The sequence below is a fragment of the Otolemur garnettii genome, unplaced genomic scaffold, assembly GCF_000181295.1.
Source record: "Otolemur garnettii isolate 467f Iridium unplaced genomic scaffold, OtoGar3 scaffold00014, whole genome shotgun sequence".
NCBI lineage: Eukaryota > Metazoa > Chordata > Mammalia > Primates > Galagidae > Otolemur > Otolemur garnettii.
In genome coordinates, this window is record NW_003852409.1 from 23,436,514 (window position 1) to 23,448,324 (window position 11,811).

The 11,811-nt window shown below is 40.9% G+C and overlaps 1 protein-coding gene across 2 annotated transcripts in view; it reads right to left on the minus strand.

Annotated features, from left to right (window-relative positions):
- Positions 1–11,811, minus strand: part of CDK5RAP2 (CDK5 regulatory subunit associated protein 2) — a 190,200-nt gene that overhangs the window by 149,959 nt on the left and 28,430 nt on the right. For both annotated transcript variants that reach the window (XM_012802462.2, XM_023510586.1), the window contains 2 exons: positions 6,588–6,698; positions 3,360–3,436 (listed from right to left, as the gene is read on the minus strand). In XM_012802462.2, the coding sequence (XP_012657916.1) occupies positions 3,360–3,436; positions 6,588–6,698 (188 nt within the window). The remainder of the gene's footprint in view (positions 1–3,359; positions 3,437–6,587; positions 6,699–11,811) is intronic.

Consider the following 11,811-nt stretch of genomic DNA (forward strand, 5'->3'; position numbering starts at 1 on the left):
CAGGGACTGCACCGAACGCAGCACCCTCAACCTGGGCAGGGACTGCACCGAACGCAGCACCCTCAACCTGAGCAGAGACTGCACTGAGTGGAGGACGAGGGGACATGACGTGAGCAGCCTGCATGCCATGTCACTCTGATGTGACACACAGAGCACACTGCTGGCTGTGGCGCCCGTGGCCAGGGGGATGGCACACCACAACCACTGGCGCCAAGAGAAAAAGCGTCAGACATAATCTGTACGACTTACACTCTGACCAGTCTTCATCAGATTTCTAAAATGACTGTGAGTTTCCAGGAGGCAGAATAATAAAGGAAATGGCTCCACCTAAAGCTGGTTTCTCAGAAAAACTGCAACAAAACAAATCTATTCACCACCAGACTCCCAGGCCCTCATTTAGAGATAAATAAAATGTTTCCAACCAAGAGCCATGTGAGTGAATACTGACACATACAGGCCACGTGAATTTTTTATTGAGAACAATGGAAAGTCAAGAGGGCCATACTAGCCCAAGTCCCAAACATGAGTTGTCTTCAAATAAAAGACTTTATTCATAGCTTTTTTCCTTTCACCAATAAGGCTTCAGAAAGCTCCAGGGTCATGATTATCATTGTAATGGAATTCAATGTTTAATGGAACAATTGGGGGAAAAGGACATGATATCTGAAGTTGGACAGATCTGCTTCCCAATTTCTACTCTGTTATATCCTTGATGTGACTCTGGGTAAATCGCCTGGCCCTAGCCAACTGACTCCTATGCCTCAGTTTCCTCATGTGAACAAGATGATTACCTCTTAGCATTAGCATGCTAACATGGGTGGCCCCCTGATCTCTCATCTGAGGGCTCTATCTGCTGACATGTGGCCTATGAGGCCCACACAGCGCAGGCCCTACTGAGTCGCTGGGGGGAGGCTTCATGCTACCCCTGCCAGGATCTCTGCTAGTTGGCCATTCCCACTTCCTGATTAATGCCATTACTGTCCCTGGGCTCATTCTCAATCAGTACTGGTTCAAATCCACAGTGATTCACAATCTTTTCTATCACCCCTCAAGAGGCATTATACAGCAAAAGAATTCTAGACTAAAAGCCCCTCCTTCCTGAGCCTCAGATATAGGATTTTTCCAGTAATGAATTTCTGCTACTCACTCACAAAGGTTTTAGCCCTGAGGCTTCATAGAATGGCTCACCGCATAACCCCTACCCTCACCCTCCCCATCACCCAGAGGGCAGATATACCACCTCACTCCTATCTGCCCAGATCTAACCTGTTTTACCGTCTGAATCACATACATTGCCAAAAGGCTGACTACAATTTTTAACAAGTACTGGAATTATCCAATTTGTTTGTGTTTTAGTTATACCAATAAAATATATTCCCAATAATAAATGTTCCAACTTTTCATTTATCATCTTTGTATTTTACAGTTACTGTAGCAATAAAATTTATACTCAGCAGTATGGTGCAATTTTCCTATACTAACGGAATTATTATTTTTGTTTGTGTTTTAAAGCTACAGAGATAAAATTTACTCCCAACAATATGACTGCCTTTGTTTTTAATGTCTCCTTATTATCACTGATAAAATAACAATGGAGAACCTGCAAAGAAATACGTTTATTTCATGGCATGGCAGATGGGCTCTGCGCCAGACCAGTTCCAGCTCTGTTAACCAACATGGGCAACTCCTCCACCTCTCTGAACCTCAGTTTTCTCACCATTCAAATGGGAGGACTGGCTGCCTCACATTAACTGTTATAAAGATCAAAGGCAACAATGTCTGTCCAGTGCCAGGCACAAGGTCTGGAACAAAGGGGATTTCAATAATTATTATTCTCTCCCTCTATCCTTTCTTTCCTTGTAGAATCTGGGCTAGCACACAGGGCAGACAGCAAGACCTAAGGAGAGGAAAGGTGGAGAGAAATTGGTCTAATCCAGCTCTTGACCCAATATAAGAAGGAAGCCTCTCTAAATGCCAGCCTCACTACCCTTTCAGTCCTCAACATTTCCTCTGGATTCTTTCCCTTCTAATTATAGTTCTTTAGGAAAAAGCAGGGGGTTTTCCTGTGGCAGGTCCCATATCCTGTTCCTAGATAAAAAATCATAACACAAAAAAAGGGAGTTAAGGGCATTACATTAATAAAGACATTTTCCATCAACAGGTATCTACCACAGACATAATGCTGCATGCTGGGTAGACACAGGTGAAGGGAAATCACTCTGCGCAGTTACAGGGCAGATATTACCACTGAACAGACACACAGATATTGTACACATACTATATCTACCCAAGAAAATAAAACAAGAATGGGATGTCTAGCACCAGACTAGAAGTCAGGGCCTTGGACTCTACTCCCAGCTCTGACATTCCGGGCTCAGAGTCATGGTTCTCCCCCTTTCCAGGCCTAAACTCCATCCTCTATAAAGCAAGGGTACTGCTCCCAGGATAACGATGGGATGGAAACTGATATGAAAATGTTTCATAACCTGAAAAGTGCTACATGCATGAGACCGTCACTGTGCCCCAGAGCAGTCAGTTACGACATTAACGTGGGCTGGAGGAAGCCACATGCGGTTCAACTCTTGAGCCTTTCCAAAGGGCCAGGTCACAGAAAGCCACCTGGGCTGGAAGGAGACAAGAAGGGAAAGAGGTCTGCTGGGGCAACGGTAGAGCAGCAAAAACAAGAACGATCTTAGCTTTCCTGCCTTGCGTTTGGGATGAAAAGAAAGTGGAGAGGAAGCTGAGCGGCTAAGTCACTGTGAACATGCTTAAGCCCCAGACAGGAGGCCTCCCTAACACCTCCTTTCCATCCCTCACCAAGCCCTGACTGTACTTCTCAAACATCCCCCTCATCTACACATCACTCGTCCATCACCTCAACCTTCCTGACTGGTGTTCCGGCCTCCATTCCGGCTCCCTCCGTGATTCATTCCCCACCCAGCATCCAGAGTAACCTTTTCAAAAAGAGAAATCTGTCTCACTTGCTCAGAACCTGTGACTGCTTCCCACCTGATCTTAAGATAAAGACCAAAATCTCTAGAGGTCTCGCGTGTTTCCTCAGGACAGCAATTATCCTCGAGAGGCTTCCCAAAGGGGGCTCCTAAGAGGCTGGTAATGTTCTATTTCCTGATCTGAATGGTGGTTCTGCGGTGTTTGTTTTGTGAAAATTCACTGTGCTGTATACTTAAAATCTGTTCAAAGAAAGTAAATAAAAACAAAAACCTCCTTAGGGTCCTCAGAGCCTAGCTGGAGAACAACTAGCATAGAAAAGTGTAAGGTTCTATTTTACTGACCACCCTAGGCCCCCGAGAAGCCCGGGCAGAGACCCGCAGGCTTTTGACAGGATGACAGGTACTCACGAGGCTTTGATGAGCAGCTGCTCTCTCTCCTGGAGCTCCCGCTTCAGACTTTCTACTTCCACCTTGAGCTCAATGTTCTTCAAGACAAGATTAAGAAAGAAAAGAAAAAGTGTAAAATACAGGACCTATTAACATCAACAGTGGGGAAACCACTTCCAGCACCGGCTGACTATGTGATGCTTGTAATAGGCAGATGTTAGATTCGAAAACCCCATTAGCCTCAGGGCACAGGGAAAAGGGAATTATTAAACATTGGTGGTCTCCAAAGAAAGCCCCGGATTTCTCAAGACTTGGAACAATTATGTAAATGCTCCAAGCTTCTAACAGCCAGAGCATTCAAATATCAAGGCATAAATGTCATACAAGTGAGGCTGATTTAAAAATTGTTTGCCCTCTGCCAAGCAAATTTATAAGCAATTCTGCAGTTTGTTTTACCACTCCAAGGCAATTACTTCTGGTTGTTTACCATCACGCGTGTGGTGGTTGTAGCAGTGGCAACACACTGTGGCTTTCAAAAAATAAGACATACGTGTGGATAAGTGGGAGGCTGCATCGTGGTCTGTCCCATTTCAACATAAGATTTTAGGGTACACACAAAAAACACCACAACCACACTGGGGCAAACAATCTATAAGGGACACACAGTGTTCCACAACTGTCTTCTTCCTGACTGACTGGAACAAAGGGAGTCACAGACCTGGCCTGACAATCCACACGAGAATTGAAACACAAGGTGGGACAGTGGGACGGGGTAGGCTTCTCAAACTTAGCCACAAATGTATCCCAGGCAGAATATTCAAAGTAGAAAAAGGGGGTCTGGGTGCACAGTTGCAGAGGATTCTACAAATCCAAAAATTCTTAGAAATCTCCCTCCTGTTTTAACAACTCACATAACCTTTACATTCTACTCCATAACACACAGGTATTACTTTAAATAGCAATCGCACTGCCAGTAAAATTTGCCAACCCAAGAGAATATGCCTAAAAGCAGATCTGGGGAGAATGAGCGCTCCAGGTTGAGAGGAACAGCCAAAACAGAAAGCTCAGAGGCATGGGCGCTGAGGGCGTGGGCATGGGAGCTGAAGGACACACATCCAAATCCTGCCCAAGCCGTCCCAAGCAGAGACCACAGTAGGGCAGTGGATGCTCCCGTCTTCGCTCCTTCACTGAAGACCCCAGAGTGAACCCAGGCCCTGCCCTCCTGGTGACCCGGGATACAAGGCTGGCAGTTCGACCTTTCCAGGGACGGGAAACCTGCGTTTCTCCTCTCCAGTCCTTCAAGTGTCAAATGAAAAACCTAAAGCCCCCGTGACAATTTCAGTCCTCAAATTGAAGACTAAGTGAGCTAGCAAATATATGTAAGAAAAACCTAAGAGATAAGACTCCAAATAGGTTCTTTTTTTCACTGTCAAACAAGAAGAACTAAAGAAGTCATCTCTGAGGTGGAAGTGTTTCTAGAAGAAACTACTCTTTTCAGTGCATCCCTCTTTTTTCTTAAAGTACATAATGTCTTTAACTGTGGTTTTGTGGAAAATGCACAAGCACCCTTAACAGGAGGATTCCTTTTCCAGCTCTCAGAAGGACAGAGGGCTTCTATTTCCAGGTATGAGCTGACATGATACATTCTAAGTGCTCTGCTTTCTGATGAACCACTGGCACTCCAACTCATAAACTCAGAAGAATGGATAACTAACATGTCCGTTACATGATTTTTCTCAAGTCCAATATCTCAAGTTATAAACTTAGACACATGGTGATCATGTATGTAAGAGTCAGGACACCTTCTATGCATAAAATGGAAGATCACGAAGCTACATAAAAGAATGGAGAAGCTCTTACGCTACTGTTAGGGAAAGATATCCAAGATACTGTCGAGAGAAGAATGTCAGGTGCAGAACAGAACGAGCTTGCATCGAGGAGTTTATACACACACTTACACACTCACTTGGACTACACACATATAAGTTTCCTCTGTATGAGGAATAAATAGTATCAGCTGGATCTAGGAGACCAGGAGCTAAGGGTGGAGGAAAGTCTTTCCAGTGGATACCTCTCCATGGTACAGGGCTGCTGTGAGAATTACAGTAAGATGACAAACGTATAATGCAAATGCCACAACAGTGCCTGAAAGAGGTTCAGCAGTCTGGGCTTCCTATCACCCTAGAAGTTCTGAGACGCATGACCACCTATACTTACATATAAAATGCTTTCCTATCAGTTCCTTTAAAATTGTGATTGCATCACCACTCCCTTCCAGAAAAGAGGACATCCTCATTGTCTTCCTACCTCCACACTGAAGGGAAAAAAAACTGTCTTAAGGAACAAGGGAGCTTTTCAGTTCTTGAAAAGGCTCAGAAGTACAGTACAATTCCTCTTCTAGACAAGTCAATTTAAGTTCATCTGCTGAAACTCAAGGAGAGTTCTTTTTCCTCCTTCAAAAGTTTCCACTGGTACAAACTTCAGAGGAGAAAAGATGGAATAATTCCCAGGCCAAGGGCTAATCTGCTAGAAAAAGCCAAGAAACAGGCACTGCAATATTGTTTGTACTCACATCTTTTCAAGAAAGCCAAGTTCTTTTTTCAACTTTCAGAACCAAGGTTTGTTTTCAGACAAAGACCTCTAGGTCAAGACTTCAAATGGGCACAGACTTTTTCTGACAGTTATAAGCAAGCACACAGGAATACAGAAGAGTCACACCACAGGAAACCTGACAATCCTAACTTTGGGCCGCCAGAGAAAGCCTCGATAAGACAATGAGGATAACTGCGGCGCACTGACCGTGTGCAGGAGCTTTTCATCAGCCGTCTCATTTTCATCCACACAAACAACCTCAGGCCAGAGGGCCTATCACTTAACTCTGAAGCAAGCCCAGAGATCTGAAGTGACTTGTCTACAGTTATAGGCTAATTGCTAACAGTAGAATTCAAGTCCAAGGCCATTCTACCATTCCACTGCCTGTTTCTAAATAATTATAAAAGACAAATGAAATAAAGATAGTGAATCGAATGCTGATTTTAAAAAGAGTGAAACACTTCCTTAAAATTATGTACCTTTTGCTTAATATTATAGTCATGCTAGTATCTTTATGCTCCCCATAATCAATTCAAATTAAATGAAAACAGCCCTACCTACGCTTGTGAACTCTGAGAACAAATATTCATTAAATTTCTGCTTGGAATGACTATGAGAAAAGACACAGGGGACAACAGTGAGAAGTGGGCCACTCACGGTTTTGTAGATGTGTTCAGTAGGGCCATCAAATTCCTGCTGCATTCTCTCCTCAAGGAAATAGATGCGGAGCTTTAGGTTAAAGTTTTCTTTCTTCAATTCGGTGATTTGCTGAAAAAATATCACAGAGAGGTTATCTAAAATGAACAAAATGTCAAGCGTCTAAGAGATGCTACCTACATTAATCCCCATAGATTATCGGTACAAAATGGATACAAATGTTAAATGCTAAAGAAAGCTCATCCTTGCTATAACTGTGCCAACCCAGAATTAAGCAGCTCCCTCTAACCAACTTCAGGGCAATTTGAGCATCAAAATGAATAATGACAGGATTGGATAACAACTAAATAAAGAATTCATCATGCCACAGTGATAGAAAGTAAATAAGAAAGAAAAAGAAAAGGGGCATCTCTTCTTTACAAAAGAAATCCAGTTAATAAATGCAGAAGAATAAAAGAACAGAAAATGACCACTGTACAACTTCCATAGTAATAACTGGTTGAGGTAAGAATCATCAACACTAAAAGCATTAGATGAAAGATCACTGCAGAGCATGACTTTCACACAGTCTCAAGACATCACCCACAGCGGGCCCTTACAATTTAGAAACCTTGAAAATGTACCTCAATCAAGAAAACATATCTATTATCACCACTGATGGGACAAATGACATCGTGTTCCTCCTGAAATAAATCAATGAGAGCAAACAATTCCATCTAAGTCCTTCTGTCTACAACCTTTAACCTGCGTCTAATCAAGAGGACTAAAATCAGACAAAGCTACATTGAAGGATGGTCTACAAAACAATAGGAATGAACTCTTCAGAAACCTTGATGACAATCTTAAGGCGAAAATGATTGGGGAATTCTTCTAGATAAATGGAGGTTGAAGAGGCACGACTGCTAGGTGCAATGGAATCCCAAATTTTTAAAAAACACAGCAATAGAGTAAGTGTGGAACCTGGAATAACCACATTACCTTAGGTACCAGTACCGTGATTCTCTAGGAGAATATCCTAAGAAAGAGCCCCGTGCTGAAGCGCTAAGGGTCTGCGTCACGACATCTGCAGCTAACTCTCCAGTGAGGGGGGAGGAGGGACAGAGACAAAGAAAATGTAGAAAACATTAAGTAGTGGATCTAGATGACGTATACGTGGTTGTTTACTGTACTATTCTGCACCTTTTCCATGGGTTTGAAATCTGTCAGAATAAAAAAGTTTAGGGGGAAAAGGAACAAAACAGGAAAACTGATATTTCCTGAGACCCTGCTATGTAAACAAGCACTTTGCTAGATAATCTACATACAATATCTCAATACTTAGACAACACTGAAAAGTATTATTCATGCTATCCATATGCTCAAAGATCACACCGCTAGTGGAAGAACTGGGATTAAACCTCACTGCCTATAAAGAAAATTCCCGAGTTTTGGTTTGGTTTGCCCGGCAAGCTTTTCTGAGCAGGCTAACCTAACTCCAAAAGCAGACATTAGCCTCCATATGAAAGCAATGTCCTGGTATGTTTATATCACCATGATTAAATAACTAAATGTTCTTCAAAATTCTGCCCAAATCCCCCCACCCCAAGTTCCTCTTCCCTGCTTCAAAGAAGGATTTGCCTTGTAGGGGGAAAAAAAATTACTCTCCTTAACATTGTTCTAAAGAGAGTAATAGAAGTGCACGCTGGGAAGGGACTTAGCAGTCCAGAATGACGGTCACCCTTGGGAGAGAAGAGCGGGTAGTGGTAGGGAAGAGCCACAAAGGAGACTTTCAGGGTGCTGCTAATGGTCCATTTCTTGTCTTTGGTCATGGCTATAGGGGCATGTTCTTTTTATGATAATTCAATGAATGATTCACATACGATTTGTGCATGTTCCTATATGCATGTTATACTCCACTTTAAAAACTGTTTTTAATTAAATAGTATACAGTTAATTTAAATTATTAAAAGTCAACTAGTGGTTAAATAAATTATAGTATGTCTACTCAATAGACTATTACAAAACCAAAAAAAAAAAAAAAAGAAAAGAATGAGTAACCATGTTCTGTACTCACAGGAAATTATCTCCAAGATGTGTTGTTAAATAAGAATACTACCGTACAGAATATATACAACATGACAGATGGCAGGTTACCATTTTTTTAAAATGGTAGGGCTATATATAAATGCTTATTTGTTTGATATGATGATATGTACCTAGAAGTACCATATAAATTTCCTAATAAAAAATGCAAGAAATTTAAAGTAATAAGGGACAAATGCATCCTTTCGAATTGTAAAGAGAGCATTGATGATGCTTTACTAAACCCAGTGTGCCTGCCCACACTGTAATTCATGTATTTTCAAGATCACTACACAAGGCTTGGTGCCTGCAGCTCAGTGGCTAAAATGCCAGCCTCATACATAGGAACTGGCGGGTTCAAACCCACCCTGGGCCTGCCGAACAACAATGACAACTACAACAAAAAAACAGCGGGGCGTTGTGGCGGGCGCCTGTAGTCCCAACTACTTGGGAGGCTAAGGCAAGAGAATCACTTAAGCCCAAGAGTTTTTGAGGTTGCTGTGGGCTGTGACGCCACATCACTACACAAGCTTGGTTCTCAGTGAAAAGAAAGATCAGGGCTTTGGAGACAATATCGAGTTCGATCTGAACTCTCTCAAGTGCATGCTCCCTCTCTGGCCTCAGTTTCTCCCTTTCTAACACAGGGATAACATAAATCTAGCTCTTTTTCTGAAAAGAAAATAAATGGATTTGTCTAATTCAAAATGTAAAGCTTTTAAAGTTACTAAAACATCTGCAACATGTACAACTGTATACCCAGACTTAAGACAACAGTCCTAAAATGAATGAAAAGATAGTCTCAGCAGAGAAACAGAAGGTATAAAAAAGCACCAAATAATTTTCAAAACTGGAAAATTCAATCATCAAATAACAAGTCAACTGGATGGGCTCAAAAAATGGGGATGAGAGAGAAAAGAATCAGTAAACTTATAGTGAGATCAACAAAAATTATCCAATATGAAAACAGAGGAGAAAAAGAAAAAAATGAACAGCCTCAGAGACCTCTGAGATAATACCAAAAGGTCTAATGTCTATCAGCATCCTTGAAAAATACAATAGAAGGAAAACAGGACACAGAAATGTGGTGCAGAAAAAAACAGTTGTATAAATATAACTGAAAACTTTCTAATTTTGGAAGAAGGTATAAAACATTCAGACTCAAGAAACTTACCAAACCCCAAACAGGATAAGTGCAAGGAAACTCACATTCAGAGATTGCTGAACACTCAAGAGCAAAAAATAAATAAATAATTAAAAAAAAAAAAACAGGATCTAATTTACATTTATGAAACATTCTACCCATTAACTCAAGTGCATAGACAATTACAAAGATATCCTGGGTCATAAAGTAAAACTTAACAAATTCAGAAGAACTAAAACCAGACTATGCTCTCTGCCTATAAAATAATTAAACTAAAAATCACTAACAATTTTTTTTTAATTTTGTAGAGACAGGGTCTCAAACTTCTGGCCTCAAGCCATCCTCCCACCTCACCCTCCCAAACTTTAAACAAGTTTACTAAGATTAAATCATAGGATTATAAGCAAGAGCCACCATGCCCAGCCAAGAGAACTGAAAAAGTCCCTAAATACTTAGACACTAATCAACACATTTCTAAACAATCCAGGGTCAAAGAGGAAGGCTCAGGGGGAAATTAGAAGCCATTTTGAATTGAATATATCAAAATTTGTCGGATGCTGTTAAATCAATGCTTAGGGGGAAATGTATACTATCAAAGGCTTTCGAAAAGAAGAAAGATCTCAAATCAATGATCTAAACTTCTACCTCAAAAAAACAGTACAAGAGAAAAGTAAACCCAAAGCAAACATTATGATGGAAAATAATAAACTTAAGAACAGAAATCAGTAAAATGGAAAACAGAAAACAATAAAGAAAATTTTATTTTAAAAGCCAGTTCTTATTTAGTCTGAAAAGTTAAAAAGAAAAGAAAAGAAAAGAAAGAAAGAAAGAAAACTGGCTCTTGGTTTTTTATGGTTCTTTACAATATACCTCTGGCAATACTGGCAGAAAAAAAAAAAAAAAGGAAAGAAGACATAAATTACCAATATCAACAGCAAAAGAGAGACTATCAACACAGATCCCATGAAACTTAAAAGGAAACAAAAGGAATAACACACACAACTCTCTGAATATAAATTGGCCAACTTTGGTAAAATAACCTAAGTCCCTGAAAGTCACAAATCATCAAATGTCATAAGACAGATAAACTGAATAGTCATTTATCTATTTTAAAAAGTGAATTTGGGCTCAGCACCTGTGGCTCAAGTGGCTAAGGTGCCAGCCACAAACACCTGAGCTGGCCAGTTTGAATCCAGCCTGGGCACTCCAAACAACAATGATGGCTGCAACCAAATAATAGCTGGACGTTGTCACAGGCGCCTGTGATCCCAGCTACACTTGGGAGGCTAAGGCAGGAGAACTGCTTAAGCCCAGGAGTTGGAAGTTGCTGAGAGCGGTGATACCACAGCACTCTACCCAGGGCAACAGCTTGATGAGGCTCTGTCTCAAAAAAAACCCAAAAAAACTGAATGGGTACTTTAAAACCTTACCAAAAAGAAAATTCCAGATTCAAATTTCAATCACAATTTCTATCAAATATTTTAAGGAGAAATAACACCAATTCTACACAATCCCCTCCACAAAATAGGTGAAAGAACGTTCCCACTGCATTTTATAAGGGCAGAATTACATCCCACTGCGTCCAGCAGTGAGTGGGATTTATCCCCGGAATACAAGACTAATTCTATAATCAAAAGTCAATCCATGTAACCAATCCACCAAACTATTAGAATAAAGAAGAAAATAAAGAATATAATCATATCAACAGATGCAGACCCAATAACCATTCATGAAAAAAACTCAGCTAAGTAGGATTTCTAAAAATTTCATTAACCTGCTAAAGGGCATCTATTAAAAAAAAGGTCCATCTACAAAAAACATATCCAATTAAATATAAAAAACTATTAGCCTGAGCATGAGAAATCTCATCTCTACAAAATAGAAAAATTATAGACAGGCATGGTCACACACATCTATAGTACCAGCTACTCAGTAGGCTGAAGAAGGAAGAGCTGCTTGAGTCCAGGAGTTTGAGGTTGCTGTGAGCCATGATGACAACACTGCCCTCTAGGCAGGGCGAGA